This window comes from Pagrus major, chromosome 11 (assembly GCF_040436345.1).
Source record: "Pagrus major chromosome 11, Pma_NU_1.0".
Taxonomy (NCBI): Eukaryota; Metazoa; Chordata; class Actinopteri; order Spariformes; family Sparidae; genus Pagrus; species Pagrus major.
The window spans coordinates 31,564,398-31,588,911 of record NC_133225.1 but is presented as its reverse complement, the minus strand read 5'-3'; the positions used below and the strand labels follow the sequence as shown (position 1 = coordinate 31,588,911).

At 42.2% G+C, this 24,514-nt stretch overlaps 2 protein-coding genes across 3 annotated transcripts in view; both read right to left on the bottom strand.

Moving 5' to 3' along the window:
* Positions 1–9,470, bottom strand: part of LOC141005186 (1-phosphatidylinositol 4,5-bisphosphate phosphodiesterase gamma-1-like) — a 34,634-nt gene extending 25,164 nt beyond the window's left edge. For both annotated transcript variants that reach the window (XM_073476971.1, XM_073476972.1), the window contains exon 1: positions 8,237–9,470. In XM_073476971.1, the coding sequence (XP_073333072.1) occupies positions 8,237–8,507 (271 nt within the window). In that variant the 5' untranslated portion in view covers positions 8,508–9,470. The remainder of the gene's footprint in view (positions 1–8,236) is intronic.
* Positions 9,471–11,491: 2,021 nt separating this feature from the next.
* naprt (nicotinate phosphoribosyltransferase) lies at positions 11,492–22,047 on the bottom strand. Its single transcript, XM_073476974.1, has 13 exons — positions 21,466–22,047; positions 19,341–19,468; positions 19,167–19,249; positions 17,555–17,685; positions 16,949–17,064; positions 16,017–16,213; positions 14,986–15,126; positions 14,478–14,562; positions 14,310–14,390; positions 14,107–14,209; positions 13,270–13,427; positions 12,142–12,249; positions 11,492–11,987 (listed from the first exon to the last, which is right to left on the bottom strand). The coding sequence occupies exons 1-13, from the start codon at positions 21,710–21,712 to the stop codon at positions 11,901–11,903; spliced, it is 1,665 nt and encodes a 554-aa protein (XP_073333075.1). The 5' UTR covers positions 21,713–22,047; the 3' UTR covers positions 11,492–11,900.
* Between the last annotated feature and the right edge of the window lie 2,467 nt (positions 22,048–24,514).

The following is a 24,514-nucleotide window of genomic DNA, read 5'->3' as shown; positions in this document are numbered from 1 at the left end:
TTAAATTAATGTATTCACGATGAAGTATCATCTGTGTATCAAAGCCTGATTCATTTTCCTCCTCTGTGCCAGAAACTATTACAAACACATCACGAAGCCACACTGTTGCACTGGATAATAATAACACCAGCCTTATTCTTTAACCCATCAGAAAAAACCTCCAGTGGACCGTTTGACCACAAAACCATCTTTAGAAAAGCTGCAAAGCATCTGGACCAAACTTCATTTCAAACTGCAGATGACTTGCTGACTTCACAAAGTGAGGAACCTCTGAAGCTTTAAGCCAGAGAGAGACTTGCTTTTAACTACAGTACGTGCGTGCAAATGATAGTTACCTCACGTATCCTGTGGCCCTTCGGAGCATTGGTTGTACTCGTCTGTGAGAACCAATACAGACATGAACAGCAGGGGCAGCCTATCAGTGAAGTGAAACACACTCACATTGTCTCAGTTTGTTTGATTAAGAGGCCTTACATTCCACCTATGATAGCACCGCTGTCACCTTTTCTGCCGTAATCTCAAAATTAATATAAAAGTAACTTCCTCAAGTGCCGCCAAGGTTATTGTTTATATCAGTGTTTCTGTAGTCGATTATCAAGGCCGATATTCAGCATTTTTCCCAATTATGAGTATCTGTGATTTTTGAGATTGCAGATAAAATAAACAAATTTAAATTCAATTCAATTCAAAAAACTTTATTCGGCCCCGGGGGGCAATTAAAAGGCACATGGCGTAGTTGTACACAGACACAAAACAAGTCAGATAGAATGAAAGAGAAAAAATAACTAAATAAGATATTTACAGTATTTACATGAGGTTCAAAGTAACATTGAGGCAGGTTGGGGGGGTGGGAGTTTAGGAGCTGAACAGCCTTGGGAACAACGGTTGATAAATAAAAAGGTTGAAAAAATGTGCTACTTTGGCTCTGATGCAACAGTCTCTCACACAATGTCCCTCCGACAACACTATCTGATTGGTAACACATCACTATTAATTAATAAGTAACCCACAAACACTGAATAATCTGACCCACCGACAAGCAGCAGAAACTGGACTGGCAGCATTTTGCCTGTTAAGGGTTGAATGACCTGATGATTTAGGTGCAATGTTTGTACTTTTTATTTGTTCGTTCGTTTGTGTGGTTTAATTTATGTTTAATTTGTCTGAAAATGATGAATTAAAAGTTAATTGCTCTGGTGTACTCTAATGTAAAAGGTGTACTCACATTATTATGCCATCATATTATCATTACATCAGTGCCAGAACATGTTCCAACAAAAGTAGTTATTGTGACAGGAGCAGATGCTGTCAGCTGTTTGTTTATAAAGCTGCAACTAGTGTGTGTGTGTGTGTGTGTGTGTGTGTGTGTGTGTGTGTGTGTGTGTGTGTGTGTGTGTGTGTGTGTGTGTGTGGTATAAAAGCAAGTATATATCCAGCCTTCAACCCTATTAGGCTTTGGTAAATGATTTATTAGTCGTTACAGCCTCTAATCTCAACTCTTTGAACCAACTAAAAGTGTTTACTCTGATTCTTGTTTACTCGTATTCTGATCAGATATTTCCTGATCTAACTCTCCAGTTGTGTAGCCTCACAAAAAAATCTCAACATTCAGTTCAAACTACTTGTTTTTCAAGACATTCGACCGCATATCATGAGCCGACTCGACAAGTAAATTGAGCCTTGTGTTTGGAAATTAAGCTGTTGTTTTCTTGGTAGTTTTAGACTGTAGCTTTTTAACGGCCATTTTGTCTCGAACATCGAGGCGTTTGAGAAATTTTGCTAAACGAAAAAATTGTTCATGTACATTCGTGCTCATGTTCAGTTTCAATACGTGGCCTTGACACTCAGATATCAGTTCATTTCAAACAATATCCAGTCATAATAAACCTTTTAGTTCTGAACAAAGTGCCTCACGGTCAAAGTTGACTCATTTTCCTTCCAAACTACTAAAAAATCCCCGAAACCTGCTGTTTGTTTTTCTCTGCTCTCTCCCTTTATTACTTCCTGCCATTTAGTCTGAACGTTGGACAATCGGGCAAACAGATGCACGGCTCGCTAAACGTCACACTTCACTCACCATGACTGTGTTAACACCCTGCCTCACTCCACAACACACACACACACACACACCAATAGGTAAGGAGAGTACACACACACACACACACACCGATAGGTAAGGAGAGTACACGCACACACACAGCATGATTCCTCACACTGTGGTCCAGGCTGTAAACATGGTTCTGATAAAGACACGCACGCATGCACGCATGCACGCACGCACGCACGCACGCACGCACGCACGCACGCACGCACGCACGCACGCACGCACGCACGCACGCACGCACGCACGCACGCACGCACGCACACACACACACACACACACACACACACACACACACACACACACACACACACACACACACACACACACACACACACACACACACACACACACACACACACACACACACACACACACACACACACACACACACACACAGCAGCTCTGCTCTGATGTAAACTTTGATGAACGTAACAGGAGGGAGAGGGCCAACTGGAGACACATCAGAGTATCAGATACTATCAACAGTCACAGAAAACACACTGTAATCCGTCGCAGGATGCCATATCATCGAGCGTTTCATCATCAGAGAAGCTCACAAACTAACCGTCTTTCTCTTAAGTCAGTTCTCAGAGCTGAACGTTCAGTGTTTGCACAGTTTACACTGCTAACCTGAAACCACCAGCCGTAGATAATTGCAGAGCACTTCCTGGTACAGCTGGTGACATCACTCCCTACCAGATGGCAGAAGTCTACATGGAGATTATAAATTACAGGGAAGTTAACGATGGGAGACAGGAATGAAACACGAGAGGGACGGTTATAAAACGGATAAACAAATGGAGAGATGGGATGTAGTGTGACAGTACAGCTGTCATTTTTTATTCAGTAATTAAAGAATTGATAAGGTCCTTAAAGGACCATATAAAGACCTTATTCAATGTAAGATATACTTTTTATTGCCTATACTGTTTTCAAATATATGATATTTTAATTTGCAGCACTACAGTACACAGCTACAAAAAATAACAGCCATAACTCACAGAGGACACAAACTGCTGTTGCCAATGCAGAGCCGGCTGCAGGATAAAGTGTTTCACGATGATCAGTATTTAATGTTTCATTAGGCTACTAATCAAAACTCTGGTTTAGTTGAAGTTTCTGGACAATTAGGACAGGATTCAGGACAACTGCTTGTAATTCTGGACCATCCCAAATTTTTAAGGATGTCTGGTCAGTGTAACCTAAACATACATGTAGGTGGTTTTAAGAGTTTAAAGAAATTAGAAATAGTGTCCTTTTTACTAAAAGTAAAGTCTCAGAATTTCATACAGTTTGGAATGAAAATGAATGGAAACCAATGGCTGTTTTAACAGGAGGAAAAGTAATTAATATTAATTAATTAATATTTATAATACATTTTCAAAAAACAGCTACTGCAAAGGCGACGTTATGACGGTGTTGAATTTTAAAAATATACAGTCATTGTTTCCTTTTCTTAACGACAGACACCTGAATTCATGAATAAAAATTATTTTAGCGTTGTGTTTTGACTCGTGTTTTACTGTTCACTGTGACCACGCACACCCCCTGTCCACAATTTCACCCATCCTCATCTGTTCACCTGAGTTAAGGTGGTCCTGACAAGTCTCCTTTTTCAGTTGTGTGAATAATGGCTGTGGCATTAGCCACGTGTAAGGACAACTGGATGAAAAACTGGGCATGGGGCAACATTTCCACCAAACTACAGACCTGTATTTTTTCAGTGCAGCAGAAAGGCTGTTCGCCACTGATGGAGACATGACGTTAGTAACAATATACATACTGTATATATATTGAGGGGTATTCAGTTGGTTGCAATCTTCTACCTCACAGCTAGATCCCACTTAATCTTTCACACTGGACCTTTAATACAGTGTTTGTTTTACAAAACAGGGTTTATTTCAAGTTATTTTAAATCTAGATATGTTTTCAACATTTTCAGCCGAGTTTAACCAATCTTTGGTTAACCCTAATTGAGCCTTAAATGACTCCTCATTTGTGTAAACCACCTCGAGTATCTCAGGCATCCAGCACCTCATTTGTGGTCCATGTCTGTGCTTCCTGCAGAAGATGCTGGATCTTTTGTTTTCATGCAGCCAGCCAGTCCTTCAATCTGAAACGGGAAGCGAGACACTCCCTGATAACCCCACACTTCCTGTGCCTCAGGATTTAATACCTACACTGTTTGCCAAGGCGCTCATCTCAAAGAAAAACACTGATTTCAAGTGTGTGTGTAGCAAAGCTCAGGGAGAAACTTTATTTTAAAGCAAACAGTAGGAAAAAAAGTATCAGGCAAAAAAAAACAAAGGAAGGAAAAGCAGGCGAGAAGGGGGAGGAGAGGGGAGACAGAGTGGAGGGGTCACTGAGATTAATGTGAGTGAGATTACTGAGAACAAAAGAGCGAAGCATCAGATCAATGACCTTGAAATTCAAAAAGAAAGTGAAAGAAAATGGAGTGAAAAAGTGAAATGGGAGGTCAGAGAAAATGAGAGGGGTGTTGAGGTCGATGTGTGGGGGGAGGAAACTGGGAGAGGACAGCTGGAGGAGGAAAATGGAGAGGCGAAGGAGGCGAAGTAGGAGGAGGAGGAGGAGAGATAGAGCTGTGGGAGATAAAGTGGAGGAGAGACCCGCTGAGTTCCTGGAATGTACTGGTGGGTTTGTCTGGAGGGAGGTTGTTTGTAAAGGGGCGTTTATGGGTTATAAAAGTGTGTGTGTGTGTGTGTGTGTGTGTGTGTGTGTGTGTGTGTGTGTGTGTGTGTGTGTGTGTATAAGCAGTGTTTCCACCAGTGTGTAGATTTGGTCTGAACGAGCTGTGTAGGTGTTCGCTGTGGTTCATGAATGCTCAGACTCCGTAGCTGTTGTCCCTTGGATTAGCGAAGGCACTGCTCATGTGGTTTATGATAATGGATAAATAATTGACGAGGCTCCCTGAGCAGAAACAACACCTGCATGTGTGCAGCAGCCACAGAACTAACAGCACTGTGACTACTTTAAAACACACGTGCAAAAAGTGCTGCAACAAACCATTTTCATTGTTGATTAATCTCTATTAATCAATTTGTTGTTTGGTTTTTAAAATGTCAGAATGGATAGAAAATGTAGATCAGTATTTCCTAAAGCATGAGATCAAATGTCGACAACCCAAAGATATTCAGTGTACTGTCACAGAGGAGGAGAGACACCAGAAAATATTCACATTTAAGAAGCAGGAGCATTTTTTGTACAAATTCTTCAAAAATGTATAATTGCAGCTCTACATGGGTTATGGTGAGTTTTCGGACTACTGTTGCATTCCCTCGCAATACTTTTTTTCCTTCCGCTCCTTCTGAGCCGCGACCTCTTCGTGTGTCTCTGGGCTCGTTAGGTAGAGTGGACAGGCTGGACCCGGCTCTCTGCTGCAGCAGGGCTGTCCTGCCACTGCTCCGCCAACCAGCCTGTCCACTCTACCTAGCGAACCCAGAGACACTGCAGCTGCCGCAGCCGAAGTGTCAGTGTGTTTACTGGCAGAGCAACTACGACTTATAATCCGATGCATCAGGTTCACTGCTGGCTGTTTTTGAAACATTCCACAGGTCCATTGTTAACAGGTGATAGTATCATGAGTGGTTATAGTTTACATTAGACTGTACAACCAGCACTGCTCCCAGTAGACCTCACATGTGCACTATGCCATAAATACTCTACACATATCCATATACATTTTGGTTTGCACTAACTGGACAATTTTTAATACCCATATTTATTATTTATTATTTGTAAATAAAGATACCACACTGTTTATAATTATGCTGTTCATATTGTAAATACTATGTACATACGAGTCAATTCTATTTCTTATCTTCTTATTATATTGTTTATTTTTTACTTTTTATTATTGTTTATTGTAATTACTGTCCTTTGGCTGCTGTGACAAAGAAATGTCCCCATTTGCAGGACAAATAAAGGAATTCTGATTCTGATTCTGATTCTGATGTCCACAAACAAGGATGGGGTGAGGTTCACCACTTTGTCAAACACATGACTGTATAAAGGATGGTACTTCACGAGCTCAGGAACACTGTAAAAACAGTTGGTTTTAACACAGCATCCTGACTTTTTGGGGATCCGTGTAAAACGTGATTTTTTTGGAAGTTATGGCACAAAGAATCACCTTCAGGGAGGTGATGGAAACAAACCTGACAGACTTCTCAGTAAACCATTTCTATCTTATATGGGAGGAGTCTTTTTTTTTATAGCGTGCTACCATAAAGTCTGAGAGTTAGAATAACACATGGCAGACAGAAGGAAACTCTATCATGCCAGTTGTGAATACCATAACTTTTCTCTGTAACAAATCCTCCCCCAGGCCACAAAATCCAGGACGCAGACAATAGCCTCCACACCCCAGACAGGCAGAATGGTTCTCCAACGGCACGACAACAGCCTGCTGCTTCAAGTACACCGCTAACACTTGACTCCACTCCAGCAGGCTGCCTCCATCGCCTCAGCCCACAGTCAGTCAGTCAGTCAGCCAGCCAACCAGTCAGTCAGTGTGTCAAGCAGACAAATAGGAAGCTCGGGGCAGGGCGAGGTCTCTGGATCCATGTGGCAGCAGTCTGCATGCTTTTCTGTCTGGAGGGTTAGGCTGAGGCTGACATTAAGGAAGCAGAGGTCACAGGGTCGTGATGCGTCTGTCCGCTGAGGAGGCCGGGACAGCACCTCAGCTGCAAGTTCAGTCATGATGGGAGGAGGGAGGGAGGTGGCCTACCACAGCAACATGTCTCAAGCAGCAGGCGTGCAGAAAGGATATGATCAAAACAAACCTGCAAGTTGGAGTTTGGTGTGAGGTGCCGAGGAGCTAAGGAACACTAATCTTTGAAATGATATCTGAGTTTCAGTACCAATATCAAAACAAGAACTTTCTGAGTGTTCAGTCTAATCGCCAGAATTGGCAGCAAAAAAGAACCAAACAGATATTGCTGAAAAGACATTGGAACATCTCCAGTCCTGTTTGTGTCAACCAAAGCAGGTATTTTAAGCCAAAACATGTTCCTCATTCATCTCCATGATTCTGGGGAGACGGCAGAAGTTTAAGGGACCAATCTTTCTTTACTACAGCAACCTGCTTTGATGCAGGGATGACCAGGGGACAGTTATTTTAAGGGTCAGAGGTCAAAAGGTTGAGAACTTTAAAACATGCACACAGAGCAGAAAAAGCTCTCTGGTGTTTTACTTCAGTATTTGTCAGCATGTTCTCATTCTTGAAGCCGACACTTCAGCATCTTCTGATACAGGCCCTGTGACCGGTGCACAATATAAATGAAGCCAGGAAGACACAAAGTGTATAAAGTGCATGTGACTGAGGCACTGTCTGTTCATGTACTGTAGATGACATCCCGTCTTTAATGCATGAACAGATTATGACCTCATGGCTCCTGGTGGCAAACATTTTAAAGCTGCCGACCCCCTACGACAAAGGAGCAAGACTCCACAACTCTTTGTGTCTCATCTCGAGTCTCTTTGTAGTCGTTTTGCTCTGTTGTAGTAATTTTGATATCTCTTCGTAGTTGTTTTGGTTTTTTTGTGTCATTTTGAGGCCCTGTTGTGTCTCTTTGTGGCCCTTTGTGTCATTTTGGGGTCGTTTTACGTTTCACGCAGGACTCTCAGGTGCCTCTGTTGGTTCAAGAACTGCAGCTGAACTTCAGTATTTAGTTCACGTTGCAGATGAAGAGAGACTGACTGATGTCTAAAGCCTCCTGCCACATCAGATACACGCTGCACTGATATTATATTAAAAACAACAGCACACTCCAAAATATGATCAGAAACTTTAAAGCAGCTGTTTGCTGCTCTCATTTGAATCTCTTCAACAATGTTACTCCATTTTGCTGAAACTTAACAGTAGCCTCAGGATGACGTGTAGCTGTAACATGAAGGGTAAAGATGGATTGGATTTGGTTGACAGATACTCAATAAGCGATCAGGACACCACAACTTTTAGCTGCACTCTGTGAAACAGCAGTCACTTCATACAGCGGCTCTCTTAGAGGATCTGAGGCACAAGCTAAAGGGCCCGGGAGGACAGGGGGCCCCTGGGCCTGTACCCAGTAGGCTCACTCAGTAATCATTTCATGATTTTATGGCAATACTCACGCTCTCCTTCCATCTTGTCAGGGTTTCGGCTCCACACTATCTGCCGCATGTCCTGCTTTATCTGGAATGTTCTCCTCTCGGGCCGCTGAGACTTCTTTTGGTAGAAGACTGTCATCACTGTCCCCATCTCCAGGCTGTGGAGGATGCGGGGACCGGCCTCTGTCCAGTCCAGCATCCTGGAGGCCGTGACCGGACCAGCAGCCCCTGCGGCTCCACCGGCGGCCTCCTCTGCCCAGCCATTGAGGCAGCCGCTGAACCTGGCTGCACACATCTTCACTGCATAGCTACAAGGAAACCCTGCAGAAATCTGTGCTGGTTTCTGGGTGAGGATGCTCGTCCTTTAATCGCTCACTGAATGTACCAGTTATCCAACATGTCCAAACCACTGGTGCAAAGAAGAAATCTTGTGCCACTCACAGCAGGAAAAGCGCCAGTTTCACATTAAAACACAAGCTGAGAGACTTGAGAGCTGAAACTCTGACACGTCTGAGATGTGAATTATCCTCTGCTCCTCTGGAGGGGGAGTGTATCCCTCCGTTATCCTTTCCAGATGCTTCTGGCAGCACATCAGCGAAATCCACTTGGACTGAGCTCTCATCACCACTGGACTCAGGTTTCCACCCTTTATGTGTCCTCCTGCCAGTCCTCCAGTCCAGGACAGCAGAGGCAGCTCAGTCCTGCGTCGTCGCCTCCTGCCGCCGCTCTCTGCTCCTGCTGCCGGGGCGGTGGAGGAGATGCGTCTGCCCCACTTCTGCCTTTGAAATGAAGTCAGTGCGAGCGACAATGACGCCGAGTTATGTAACGACGAGTCGGACAAATGCCCGGAGGTGGGTGCAGCAGGGCGGCGGAGAGGAGGACGGGCACCGGCGGGCGAGACGGAGAGACGCGCGGACGGGAGAGCACGGAGCGGCCGCGGCGAGAACCATGTGCGCTCCCATCCGCCAAACCATTCTGCTCTCCCCTCACACACGGCTCGTCTCCGGGCACATCACACCGCCGACAGGATTCATTATCCTCCGCAGTCAGCCGTGTGTAGTCACCGTCCAGAGGCGTGCGGGGCGGCGGTGAGACGCGGTGAACGGCCCCAGTTTCTCCTCGCTGCTCCTCGCTGCTCCTCGGCCAGGATCTGCCTGCGCGTCCCCTCAGCTCCAACGCCAGAGGTCTTGAGAGGAAATTAGGACTAGCAGACCGGAAAAGCTTGATCAGATTTTTTCCCCTTTCTGTGCTGTAGTATATCTGAGGGAGGATGAGGGGAGTGAAGGGTTGGAGCGAGGAGGAGGAGGAGGAGGAGGAGGAGGAGGAGGAAGGAGAGGAGGCAGAGAGCAGAGCGACCTCCGCGGGTCTCCAGGAGCTCTGCAGCCACACGGGAAGCTTTATTTCTCCAAACACGCGTTTAACCGAGTCCAGTCACTGAGGTCAAGTGTGGCTCAAGAAGTGTGGCTCAAGTGTCAAAGGTCATCACATGTCAGTCATGAGCTGCAGCAGTACATCATCAAACTACAGAGACTTAGTTTGGGGAGCAAAGATGGTCCCTGTTTAGTGCTAGGTTACAGTTATTATATCAACAAATATTATTATTGTTATTGTTATTATTATTATTATTATTAAATTAGAAAAATAAGATAAAGATGAAAAAATATATATTAAAAAATCTTAAAAAATAAGTTTTACACTAAAAAATAAATACATAATATATAATATAAAATAAGCAAATGAATAATAATAATGATGATTATTCTAACGATTGTAAAAGATAAATAAAAACTTACAGGACAGCTTGATGACGATAGAAAAATACTTAAAAAACACTTAAAAAATAAGTGCTCAATGATATTTTTCAAACCTATCAATATTACATAGTTACATAAATCTGAAGCTGTGCTGTCAAATTTCTGAATTTCTTCCAAATATAATAAATTGTTGTCATCAGGCCTGATGGTTGCAGCTTTGTGAGGAACAATGAAATATTAAAGAGAATGTTGGAGAGAAAACTTTTTTATGATCTTCCAGGACGAGAAAATCTGTCAATGAGTATAAAGTATTTCAGTCTGTCAGAGACTTAAAGGTGCTATTTGTAAGCAAAGTAGATTTTGGCGGTGGGAATTGACATTGTTTAATGATTTTTAAAGCATTTTATAGATAAAACAAGTCTTACTCAAAAATATTGAATAATGGCTAAAGTGATAATAAAAGTAACCCTCACCCTCCTTTCATTTATAACTATTTGCCCTTTTTTACTCCCTTCCATGTCTTCTAAGAGCGATGGTTAACTTGCAGATGACGATCAGATGCATCTTAGAAAATACAATCAATAAACCATATTCAGTACTTAGAACTAGCTTCATCTCCATCAGCTGCATTAAACTGCTGTTTACATATTAATGCATAACAAATAAAGAATGATAATACGTCTGTAACAGTAAAATGAAGTAAAGCAGGGGTTTTACTTGTAACTATTGTATTACCGCTACTTTTACTCAAGTAAAAGTTCTGATTACTTCCAAAATGAAACTTCAAAATAAGCAAAACTCTACATCTGGCTGTAACGTCATCTCGGTGAGTGTAAGATTCACCCAGTGTTGTCCACCGCACTGAGAGGAGACGGTCATGATGACATCACAGCCTCCCCGCGTCTAATCAGATCCATATGTCTGCTGAGTGTACTACCACTGGTCAGCAGGCAGCCAATCAGAATCTGAGGAAACACTTCTCACATGTCCTGCAACGGAAAGGCAGGAGGGTGGAGAGAGTCATAGAAAAGAGAAAAGAATCTCAGACTGGGTCTCTTCACTTGATCACTGAACACTCCTGAGCTGAATTTCAAAATAAGTTGAACGCAAACATGACAAGAGAAGAAGACAAATATCAAAAACAGGATAACTGTGCACCATCAGATTGTTTTATCTTCTGCAGTTACCTGTACTGCAAAGAAGTCTGATGCAAAGGGGGCTGTCTATTTACTGAAGAGGACAGCGAGATGTGACTTCCTTCCTGAAAAGGCTAATAAATGCAGCTTAACTTAAGTTTTTTTGTTTCAAATTATTGTTTCCAAGGTCAATAATGAAGTTTTACTCTCCTAATGCAAACAAACCTTTTACAACAATCTGAAAACATCATCAATTGTTGTTTGTGTATTAAAACAGATCAAAACAAATTGTTCCCTTTTAAAGAACTGACATGTTGCAATTTGTTTAGATTTTTGGCAGTGAGGCGTCTTTTTATTTTACATTTCAATCACAAAAAAAAGAAAGAGAACAGGAGTCAGGAGCATTTAATAGCGCATTTATACGTCCACATTGATCTGTCCTTCACAACAGTGTGATTGATTGTGCTCCACAGTTATTATCCACGTTTAAATTGTTTGGCAGTTTCTTGGTCAATACCTCAAAACGAGCAGAAAATAACCATCACGTTGGACGGATACTCAGGTTTCATTTGTTTCCATCTGTCCCCGCCGGGCCTTTGAACTTACAAAACTCCTTGTAAAGTTACTGTATTACAGACATTAGCTTTGGAAGACACAGGACACAACACAGTGTGTATTCCTGTGTGTGGACAGCATGGTGTTAACACTGTTAGGGTTCATTAGGAAGAGGCTCTGCAAACTGCGAGGCACTTTTGAAAAGAGTTTCAATAAAAAGACAAAAAGAAGAAGGGGTTATGTTTAGTTGGCTAACAGAAAGTTGCTGTTGTTGGAGCTTCCTTTCCGAATCTCTGTCACCAGGATGTGGAGTTTCTCTGACAGCGCCACCTGGTGGGAGAAAACACCAAAGATAAGTACAGAATTCAGTACATAGAGTAGTAGTAGTTCTTCTGTCTATGAGGAGGTCTGAACTGTTCTGTATTTATGTATCCGGTCCAGATTTGGATGCTGATTTTGTGTTTTTTGTGTGTGTGAAACTCACTGTGTAAGAGTCGGGCTCCTGCAGCCTCTTGTGTCGAGGGTGCAGAGTCTGGAGGGAGCTCTGGACCTTTGCTCTAGTTTCTGCAGCGCTGCACAGAGGGTGTGTGACCTACAAAGAGTGGGAGACATTCAGAAACTCCTACACAGTCCTGCAGTGCTGTCTCTTTTGTTTAACGCCTTTCAAAACACACTTAATGATAAACTACAGTAATCTGTCTTTTAATTACGATTCTCTGAGGATTTAAAGGCAGTAGATGCTATTGCTGTTATTGTATTAACTGTGGTTTATTGTTATTTTAGTTGGACACATGTTTTTATACATTTAGCTTTTTACTTCCATACAGTTCATATCTGACCCCCTCTTGTACTTTAAGGACCACACAAGGGAAATTATTCTTTTTGTGCTTTTTTTGAAAATTCTCCTCACCCGCATACCGATGGAAAGCAGGGGGAAGTTTCTTAGTCCACAAGACATTTCTTCAGCTTCACAACAAAACAAATTAATTTGAAAAGACATTATTTACACCTTTTTTTAACCCAAAATCTTCACTCTTGCAGCTAAGCTAAAAGGGTTAGCTGTCTAAAGTGGGTGCAGGAGCTCCACCGTGCGTCGAGGATGTAAATAATGTCCCTTCAAATAAATTTGGGATCTCTGGGCTTCTGGAGACTTGGATTATGCCGGACGAGCTGTATGGAGCCATTTTATGTCCCCAGCTACTTCAGTGGTTTCAGCTCCAGAAAGGTCTTGTGTACTACAAAACTTCACCTGATTTTCCACCAGCATTTTCCTTTTTGGGTGAACTGTTCCTTAAACCAGGCACATCGCTGTATGTGTGCATTAAATACTTTACTAAAAACTCCACAGAGCAATCTTGAACTCGCTGCTTTCAGATGTGCTTCATGGTGCAAGTGTAGAGAGAGAAAAAGGCTGAATCCAAACTGCAGACTTTATGTCCTCCCCATAAAGTCAACAAGGGTGCTGATGCACACACCTTACAGTTACCAGACACCAGACCCTCCTCAGATGATAACCCAGAAATATGGATGTGATGATGGAAAGGAAATATGCTGCTAATGTAGGTTATGATGTGAGGCTTTCAATCTTCCAGCAGTCACAGTCCGTCCTCACCTGTCCTTTGGTAAACACATCCTGACGCAGGCAGGTGACCTGAGCTGGTGTGACTGAGACAGACGAGTCATCACAGCCCAGAGGGAAACATCTTAGAGAGACTCCTGCCTCTGGAGGAGACTCCACAGCGAGACACACCAGATCCAGAAAAGGATGGCCTGCAAGAAAAAGAGAGGAAAACCTTTATCGGCACAGCAGCAACCTGGTGAGGCTAACGATATATCTATTCATAAAGCCACTTCTTACAGGCCTTTACACACCAGGGATGTGACCATATGTTCGTCTGCTTCAAAACTATTCAATTCAATTCAATTCAATTCAAAAAAGGCACGTGGAGCAGTTGTACACAACACAACACAACACAACACAACACAACACTTAACAGATATACAACACAACACAGAACAGTCAGCTAGTTAAAATAAAAATAAAAAATATAAAAAGGTATAAAATATAAAAAAAGGTATAAATAGAATAAAGGGATGAAGCTCAATCAGCTCCTGAGTTCTGCAGGTAAAATGACTCTTTGTAGTCTGTTGGATTTTTTTTATTGTCTTCATAATTTTGTGTCCTTTGTCATATAATACAGTGTGACAACAAACATAAACAATCAACAGGTCCACCATTATCATGAGTTGTGATGTCTGTTTGCCTTGTGCCTCAATCACGATGCAAAAGCTCAGAAAAATCAGCCTGATGTCACTTTCTCGGCGAGTAACATTCACTTTCTGTGTGCAAGTAAACATCTGTGCGACAAAAAACATTGAAACACCTCCAGCGTGTGAAGGCCTTACCACTTGCGAAGAAAATAGTCTGTTAGTGAAGATGAATTCTCACCGTCAGCGTCTAACAACCTGTAGACAGATTTCCTCCCGGGGACGGTGCTCTTCTGTGGGTCCTCACTGATCTTCATCCTGGGCCTCCCCCTCACCTCCACCAGCTAACACACACAGCCAAAAATCACACCATATAAATGTTAACATGACAGGAGAAGTCATTTCAGAGCATTTGGAGAGAAAAGTAAGTGTGTTTATTGTTACCTTATACACACAGCCCAGCGATGGCTGTTTGGTGCAGGTGACCAGATGTGTTCCAACCCCAACCACATCGATCTCATTCTCCTGAAACAATCACACACAGAACGTCAGGGGAGCTGCAGTACAATGAACCTCATCATAAACAATCCACATGTTCATCAGTCAGTTTACCTTCTTGTTCAGCTCTGCCATGCTCTGCTCTGAGATGTTATTGGTTCCAACGATGATCAGAGAATCGAAGGCAGAGATGGAGAAACTGTAGTGAGGAAGGGAAACAAAGCTGATTGTCTGTTCTTCTTTTTTAATCTTCTCTTAAAAAAGAAGAACAGACAATCAGATGTCTGGAGGAGTCAGGTATATTCTCATTGCAAAGACACACCGATGCACACCCAGGTTATACCCCGCCTTTCCGAAACCCCGCTGTTCCGAAAATAGACTTCCATTCTTCGTAATGGTAATGGTAATGGTTTCCCATTTTTTCTAAAGACCCCGCTATTCCGAAAAGGCTATTGGGGAAACCCTAACCCTAACCCTAACCCTATTGGGAAGTAATTTGAACTTGAAAGTCGGAACAGCAGTGTTTTTGGGGGAGGGTCGGAACAGCGGTGTTTTGGAGTGGGGGTGTTTCGGAATGGAAGGCTGTCCCCGCACAACACACACAGCATGGCACCTCACTCACTGCTCGCTGCAGAGTCTGAAGACACGACGCACATCAACCGACTGCCTGCAGAGGTCCCCGCTGTCCAGACGAACTCCTACAGGTCTGTAGCCCAGCTCACACAGAGCCAAGGCCACCGCACAGAAGTTCAACAGACCACTGCTGCAATCACACACACACATCATCACATTTCATTATACAATACATACACTATTAATAAGAAAATACAAAATAAAAAATAACATATTGATCAATATTGACATTTTTTGTTAGTTGTGACTGGAGTGCATCTTTCATCTTGGACAGTGTGAAAAGCTTTGGTGCAGTTATCTGTAGTGATGATGACATGAGGATCTCTGAAGAACTGAAGGTTTCCACCAAATTGTTTCACTAAGATTCATTCATTCATATACCTAATTTAAATATAACTTAGTACAACAACAGTGCAACAATTAGTCGATTTACTATCAGTCATCTGAAAGAATGATTAATCACCAACTATTTTGATAATCAACTAACCATTTCAGTCATTTTTCAAGCAAAAATGCAAAAATATTGTTGGTTCCTGCTTCTTAAATATGAGAATTTGCTGCTTTTCTTTGTCATTTATGACAGTAGATGAAGAGTCTTTAGGTTTTAGACTGTTGGTTGGACAAAAGAAGCAATTTCAAGATGTCACTTTGATTTCCTTGGCATTTGTGATGAGCATTTTTCACAGGTTTTTTTAGACATTTTACAGACTAAATGATAAGTCATGAAAATAATCAACAAATTAGTCAATAGAGAAAATAATGTTTAGTGGCAGCCCTTAAGTACTCTATTAAAAGTAAACGTCTTGCATGTAAAATTGTACAGAAGTATTATCAGTTAATTTGACCTAAAGTAGTAAAAGTGGAGTTATTTTATTTGGAGACAAATGGTTAGTTTAGCTAGTTTACTCCAGAGGTTACCAACCCTAGGGGTCGGGCAGATTTTTGACATCAATCATATGATAAAAACCTTAACATAAAGCTGCCAAACATCAAGAAACAGATGTGAATAACACTAGTTACCAGCCAACACTATAGCTGTCAATCACAGGCAGGAAGTTCTGAGGGTAGGCGATGGCGTAGGACAAGAAGGCAGCCAGCTCGCCCTCACTGATCTTCCCCGGCTCCGCTCCCAACAGCTCACACACACGACTCAACCAGCCCTTCGTTAACGAAATTAAGTCGACTGGATCAGGGTCCCCGCTCACCGCCACAAGAGTCTGAAACATAAAACAGGGACTAATTATTCAAACGGAGTGTTACATATGAAAGCTGAGCCGTAACATCTCAGATGTCAGAGCGTCTTTGAAGCAACAACGATGTCACTTTTCTCCCACTTTTTTTTTCCCACTCTCCCACTCAATTTAAAATGTCCCTGCACTGTGGCCCTCTTCACTGTTAACTCCACCTTTATCAACAACCTCACTGCAGAACACATGGTGCCTTTTCCCACATGATCACTGAGAGAAGCTTGAGCCTCTCTTTTCTTAGGAGTCAGATGACACATTCCTGACAATTAAGTTCCAAACTAACAGACTGAATTACTAACTCTGTCCACAACTTACATGTTTAGCCATTAAAGAGCTTTCAGAAATATAGAATTAGTGTAATATTGCGTTGGTATTTAGCATGACATGGCATAACATTCTACAGTTCTAGTTCAAAAATATTGTAAATTCTCCTAATTACATGTTGATGTTACACCACTACACTGCACTGTATGTAGACAGCAGGTTAATCCCACCACCCTCTGTGACACGGACACAATCCCTCACTGGCCTCTCACCGATGTTTATTTGACTGCACAGCTGCACATAAACAAGACCAAGCTCTCTGCAATGGTTTGTCCCATATCCAACTAGTTTATCCAACAATAACATGAAAACGTAACTGATAAACATATAGGTATGCGGCTCCTTTTAGGATGACTGGAGGAGAGAACACAGATTACTCACCTGTGGCCACACCTCCTCCAGGGAGGTAAAGGAAGTGACATATGAGTGTGCCATGGTCCCTGCGACGGGGATCCCAAACAGGAAACCAGCCTGAACGTTACTGGTGAGATCAAACCCTGCAAGGCAGATTCTGTGGTCAGTCTGTGAGGAAAACTCAGGACACACTCACAATGATTAATAAGGCTCATTTTGAAAGTCATCTCTTGTTCATTTGTTGTTTTTATGTTATTATGTAATCATGCAGCTCTGACATTCCTCTTCTAAACTTGTCATCGTAAGAATTGTGAGAAAAAAACTTTTCTTTAGGCATGTTCATGACTTATTGGAGACATACTATTAGATTCATTCATCCAAATTTCTGCAGTGAAAATAAAGGTAAAGTTACATAATTCTTTTAAAGCTTGAATGTTTTGTTAGGAAGGTAAAGCATTGGCGAGAAAAGCCCTAAATGCTTCATACAGATACAAGGAAAGAAACATATGTCAGGCTGTTTGTATCTGCATTTGGGTTTTAAAATGATTAAAGACAGCTGCTTGTAGCTAAATGTAGAATTTTGACATGGTGAGCATCAGAACATGAATGTTTGACAGACCACACAACATTCACCTCCGATGTGTGTGTATCGTGAGGCGGTGAGTCCTCCATCTGGGCCCTGAGCCCTCCTGAGGCCCATCTCCAGCAGCTTCCTCCTGGGGCCGGCCGCCAGGCGGAAACGGGCGGCATTACTGCACACCAGACTGACAACAAGAGAGGCAGCAGAAACAGGTTGGAGCCAAACTTTTAGACAGGGTTGAAAAACACACACTTTGGGCTGAAAGTGGAGGCATGATTGAAGCTAATGTTAAATACAGAACGGCTTCGACTTCAATATAGTTGTTCAGTTTCATCCTCAAGTTGTCAAACACTGATGCTTTGCGTTGACATCAGACCCGAGCAAACCCAAAGTCAATATTTGACAACCTGGTGATGACGGTGAACAATCAACTATTTTTCTCCAGAAAGTAACATGGTGTTGCTTTAATTTGGTTATTTAATTCTGAGGAAACTTTAAAAAAAAAAAAAAACTTTAATTTCCCTCTTTAATTACCCTCTAAGACTCCCTCCAGATTTGTTTCTGAGTTTCTTTATGTGAAGAGAATAATTTTTGACTCTGTATAACAGCACTACATGTATTTTTCCCTTCTTGCTACAGTGTATGATATTTCTTACTGTTCATATATATTCTAAATGTCTTGTGTATCAGTTTATGTACATTTTCTCATAATATTTTGTATCTTTGTATGTGTTTGCAGATGGCTCCTGTGTGAACCAGGCAGAGTTATAAAGTTAAAAATACTCCATTACAAAGGAAGGACATGACCTTTGTGACCTCAACTGTGGCTGCTGGCATTTCAGTGCCAAATATAGAGTGCTGAATCGCTCAGTGATTCATTGGTTGATTCATTGGCGAACATCAGCTTCTCAACTGGGAGGATTTTTTATTTTACTCATTGAATGTTATTTAATAGGGACGATGCAGTTTAACATGGATCCAGACTTACTGAGAGACGACCTGTGGCTACAGTTAATAACCTGAGGAAACAGCTGAAGGTTCCACCCTGCTATTATTGTCTCAGTCTGTCAGTTCACTAAGCATAAATATTTGCTTTGTTACCGAGCAGCTAATGGCAAACTTGCTTGTAAACCACGTTGACTCAGCTGGCGGGAAGCCGTTTCTTCTCGTGTAAAAAGTCTTCAGTTGTTTGGTAACAAAATAGTGACTGAATGAGCTAGACTTCAGGCTAACCTTGGCTGAGTTAATGTGTTAGCTCACATCAGTTCACTGGATCCAAAGCTTCTGAGTGACACATAACTTATCTTTTAACTTGTCCAGGACAAGCAAACGTTTTGATCGGACAGATGAGTTGCTTTATCGAATACTGTCCTACTGTTTGAGCTCAAATTTGTGGGAAAATGTGTCTAAATGCAGATCGAGTGTTGTTGCTGTAACGTTCATAGACTGCATGCTTATTAATTTATATATTTGGACAAGTAGCTTGCTCCATCAGCTTTCACTCACTTGGCTTTACCAGAAAAAAAAAAAAAAGCTTAATGGCAGCTTTTAAAAACGGTATTGTAGTTAGATGACACAGCCTGTGTTGTGTATGATTTCTTAGCTCTAATACCAGGTAACTAAAAATAACAAGCATTTTCATCTAAAGACTAAGACTAAACCTACCTAGCGTAGTTAACCAGACACAGTAAACTGGTCTCCAGCAGTTGAACCACAGCCAGCGGACCTGCCACCTCCATCAGAGGGACCTGCAGATGTTTCAGACACGTAGCACAAGTTACTCCCTCTGACCCCCCGATGACCATGTATGTGAACTCTGACGTTTGACCTTCAGCTCACCCTGGCAAACACCACCGTGCCCTCTGGGACAGAGCGGAGCGTGACGCCGGAGCAGTCCAGGCCTCGCAGGAACTGGAAGAAGGCGGGGTCGGTGGCAGGGGGCAGGGCGGAACGCAGGAACTCCACATCTGGATCCACAAAAACACAACGGTAACAGCTGGAGCTCAGTCAGTCAGACTGACAACAGAGGACATTCTACATGTGTGTGTACATGTGTGCTCTTACACAAGCACGTATCCTACATGTGTCCCCCCCTCCCTCACACACATACACACACACACACGTTTGTAGTTTGTAACCCTATACTTGTGAGGACTCTCGCTGATATAATGCATTCCTTAGCCCCTACTCCAACCTTCAGTCTATAACCATAAACTAAACCTAAACCTTAAAACCAAGTCTTAAAGGAACAGTTCATCCAAAAGTGCACATCCTGTCTGAAGTGGATGCACAAGCTCGACCGTGCATCAAAGATGTAAATAACATCTTTTCAAGTCAGTGTGGCATCTCAGGGGTTCCAGAGACTTGGATTACACCGGACGAGCTGTATGGAGCCATTTTATGTTTTGCTGTGAAGCTCCAGAAATGTTTTGTGGACTATGAAACTTCACCTGACTTTCCATCAGCATGGGGGTGAGGAGATACTGACTGAACTTTCATTAGGCAAAATGTCCTCACTTTCCAAAAACATCCTCACTCCCAAGGTCTAAAACTCAGTGGTTTTCACAAAGATAGCTGTACACACACATACACACACACACACACACACACACTTATAATAACAGTGTCTAATCTAATAACTTTCTGTACAGTTAATCTAATCCTGCAGCTACCAACAGACTTCTCTGGTGTGGCTGTGATGATACTTGTTTCTTACAATGGTGGAAAATGGTGGATAATAAGTACTTAAATTCAGTTGTACTTAATTTGAGCAGTTTAAGATCCCTTTATTACTCTATTAAGACCCCTTACTCATGAAAAGGTAACATAAGTAGGCTTAAATAAAAAGTAAGTAAAGTACACTGCTGATTATAGCTACAGTTGTACTTTTACTGAAGTACAGTTGTCATTACAGGACTTGTGGTTGTGATGGAGTAATGACTCTGTTAAACAGCAAAGTATGTTTAGTTCTCATCCCTCGTAACAACTTAAAATAAGTGAGAAAGATGCAACCGGGTAACACTTTATAATAACCATCATTAATGAATGGTACCTTTAGAGTTAATTCAACTTGAGTCAATAGTTATATAGTTATTTATACAAACAAGGAAACACTTTATAAATCATCTATAAAGAAATTGTAAGGATGCATGATAAATGTCCGACTGATATTGGGAAAATAAAGCCAATAATAAATTGCTTTAGTTTACTTAAGAAGTGCAGCATTTACAAACTCCAACAGGTGGCTGTCTGCACCTTGAAAGCTAGTCTGTGCTCCACCAATAAACACAGAGGAGAAGAAGTGTTCCCTTCTGCCCTCGGGGGTGCGTAAACTACAGCTTAGAGACTTCTTTCTAAAATACAACAATGTGAAATGATCAGTTGTTTTATTGGTATCTGCTGAAAAATCCATATAGTGTGTCTTTAATTTGCAATGAACTATAAACATCAGTTGTGACTTAAACAATAGTTTAATATGGTTTATAAAGCATTGTCTTGTCTGTTAACACTGAAACAACGATTAGGTAAAGTTTGATTAACTATTAATTCACTTTTTATTGATTATTACAAATTGTTGCCAACAACCTTTAATACTGTGTCATTATTCTCTTTGTTTTCATCTATATGGACTTTAACTTCATTAACCCTTCTCGGTGCGCACTGTGTGCCATGTTGCTTCATGTCCTGATCCTTAAGAGATTACGGTTTTTCTTGTGTGCTCAAGTTGAGAGATAAATGTCAAAGTTCAGTGAAATACTCCACTGACGTTCACGTTTTCTCTTGATACCCTCACGGGGCTCGCAAGGCGAACTATTGCGCAACACAACGGAATGCGTAAAGAGATTGGGGGAGAAGAAAGTCACAGCGATCTGATGAAAAATAACAAGTCGCTGAATTAATTTGGTAAAGTTTGCTGTTTGACTATTAATGCTGGAGAAAATAAAGTCCAGGTTGACTCTCTCACCTTCGTCTGTAAAGCGAAAGCTGCGCAGGAACAGCAGACAGTCGTGCAGTCCGGCGAACAGCGAGAAGCCGCCGCCGAACGGGTTGTCCCTGAAGAAGAGCTCGAACACGGCGGGCTCCTGGTGCCGGCCGGCCCGCCAGTACGCGTAGGCCATGGTGAACTGGTACAGGTCGGTGAGCAGCGGGGGGGCCCGCTCCCGGATAGACCGCTCCATAACCCCGCGTGTGCTGCTGGACGGCGCTGCCATGTTATCCAAGTCCTGGTCCCAGGTTCACTGATGCCGAGATCTCTGGGACTTGCAGTTCTCCGAAGACCCGCTGAGTCCTGCAGCTACTGAGGCAGCAACAGAGCTGAGACACACAGGCAGAGACACACGGGCAGAGACAAACAGGCAGAGACACACAGACAGAGACACACAGGCAGAGACACACAAGCAGAGACAAACAGGCAGAGACACACAGGCAGAGACACACAGACAGAGACACACAGGCAGAGACAAACAGGCAGAGACACACAGGCAGAGACACACAGACAGAGACACACAGGCAGAGACAAACAGGCAGAGACACACAGACAGAGACACACGGGCAGAGACACACAGGCAGAGACAAACAGGCAGAGACACACGGGCAGAGACACACAGACAGAGACAAACAGGCAGAGACACACAGACAGAGACACACAGGCAGAGACACACAGACAGAGACAAACAGGCAGAGACACACAGGCAGAGGCAAACAGGCAGAGACAAACAGGTAGAGACAGACGTGTGTGTGCACAAACTATGCTGCACTTCCAGTTTGAGTAAGCAACATTATATTAGACCTGTTTGACTGAGTTTCAATGATCATCACTTAATCAGAGAAAGTCCCTTCATGTGCTTTTACACATCAAATTTAATTTACTCATTTTTTTCACAAAATGAATTTGATTATCTTTATGATCACTTTTACCTTCCCATGGACTGTCATCCAGGGCCGTAGGCAGGATTTTAGACATACTGAGGTCAAGCTGCCCAACCCACCCATCTCATTGTGAAGACTATAGTATAAATCTGTGCATTCTCTGCATTTTGACAGGACCAGTAATAACTTAGGAAATAATACCAGTGCCAGCAAATAGATGAAAATTGGACTTACAACCTTCCAATAAACAATTGCTAATAATTTGTTTATAAAGCATTTCATTGCTCCTTAGCAGTGAAATAACTATTAAAGTTTAATTAACTATGAATTTGCATTTTTTAAATATATATGTTTTATTTCAATGATATGACAGATATTATAAAGTGTTACCAGACATTTTATATCTTGGTTCCAGGATATAAATATTTATATATCTATATAGACATAGATATATAATGTGTGTATATACAGTGAGGAAAATAAGTATTTGAACACCCTGCTATTTTGCTATTTCTCCCACTTAGAAATCATGGAGGGGTCTGAAATTTTCATCGTAGGTGCATGTCCACTGTGAGAGAGATAAACTAAAAAGAAAAATCCAGAAATCACAATGCATGATTTTTTAACAATTTATTTGTGAGATATAGCTGCAAATAAGTATTTGAACACCTGTGTATCATCTAGAATTCTGACCCTGAAAGACCTGTTAGTCCGCCCATTAGAAGTCCACCTGCACTCCATGTATCATCCTGAATCAGATGCACCTGTTTGAGGTCATTAGCTGCATAAAGACACCTGTCCACCCCATACAATCAGTAAGACTTTAACTTGTAACATGGCGAAGACCAAAGAGCTGTCCAAAGACACCAGAGACAAAATTGTACACCTCCACAAGGCTGGAAAGGGCTACGGAGCAATTGCCAAGCAGCTTGGTGAAAAAAGGTCCACTGTTGGAGCAATCATTAGAAAATGGAAGAAGCTAAACATGACGGTCAATCTCAATCGGAGTGGAGCCCCATGCAAGATATCACCTCGTGGGGTCTCAATGATTCTAAGAAAGGTGAGGAATCAGCCCGGAACTACACGACAGGCGTTGGTCAATGACCTGAAAAGAGCTGGGACCACCGTTTCCAAGGTTACTGTAGGTAATACACTAAGACGTCATGATTTGAAATCATGCATGGCACGAAAGGTTCCCCTGCTTAAACCAGCACATGTCAAGGCCCGTCTTAAGTTTGCATATGACCATTTGGATGATACAGAGGAGTCATGGGAGAAAGTTTTGTGGTCAGATGAGACCAGAATAGAACTTTTTGGTCATAATTCCACTAAGCGTGTTTGGAGGAAGAAGAATGAAGAGTACAATCCGAAGAACACCATCCCTACTGTGAAGCATGGGGGTGGTAGCATCATGCTTTGGGGGTGTTTTTCTGCACATGGGACAGGACGAGTGCACTGCATTAAAGAGAGGATGACTGGGGCCGTGTATTGTGAGATTTTGGGGAACAACCTCCTTCCCTCAGTCAGAGCATTGAAGATGGGTCGTGGCTGGGTCTTCCAACACGACAACGACCCGAAGCACACAGCCAGGAAAACCAAGGAGTGGCTCCGTAAGAAGCATATCAAGGTTCTAGCATGGCCCAGCCAGTCTCCAGACCTGAACCCAATCGAAAATCTTTGGAGGGAGCTCAAACTCCGTGTTTCTCAGCGACAGCCCAGAAACCTGACTGATCTAGAGAAGATCTGTGTGGAGGAGTGGGCCAAGATCCCTCCTGCAGTGTGTGCAAACCTGGTGAAAAACTACAGGAAACGTTTGACCTCTGTAATAGCAAACAAAGGCTACTGTACCAAATATTAACATTCATTTTCTCAGGTGTTCAAATACTTATTTGCAGCTATATCTCACAAATAAATTGTTAAAAAATCATGCATTGTGATTTCTGGATTTTTCTTTTTAGTTTATCTCTCTCACAGTGGACATGCACCTACGATGAAAATTTCAGACCCCTCCATGATTTCTAAGTGGGAGAAACAGCAAAATAGCAGGGTGTTCAAATACTTATTTTCCTCACTGTATGTATATTATATATATATGTGTGTGTGTGTGTGTGTATGTATATACGTATACATATATTTATATGTGT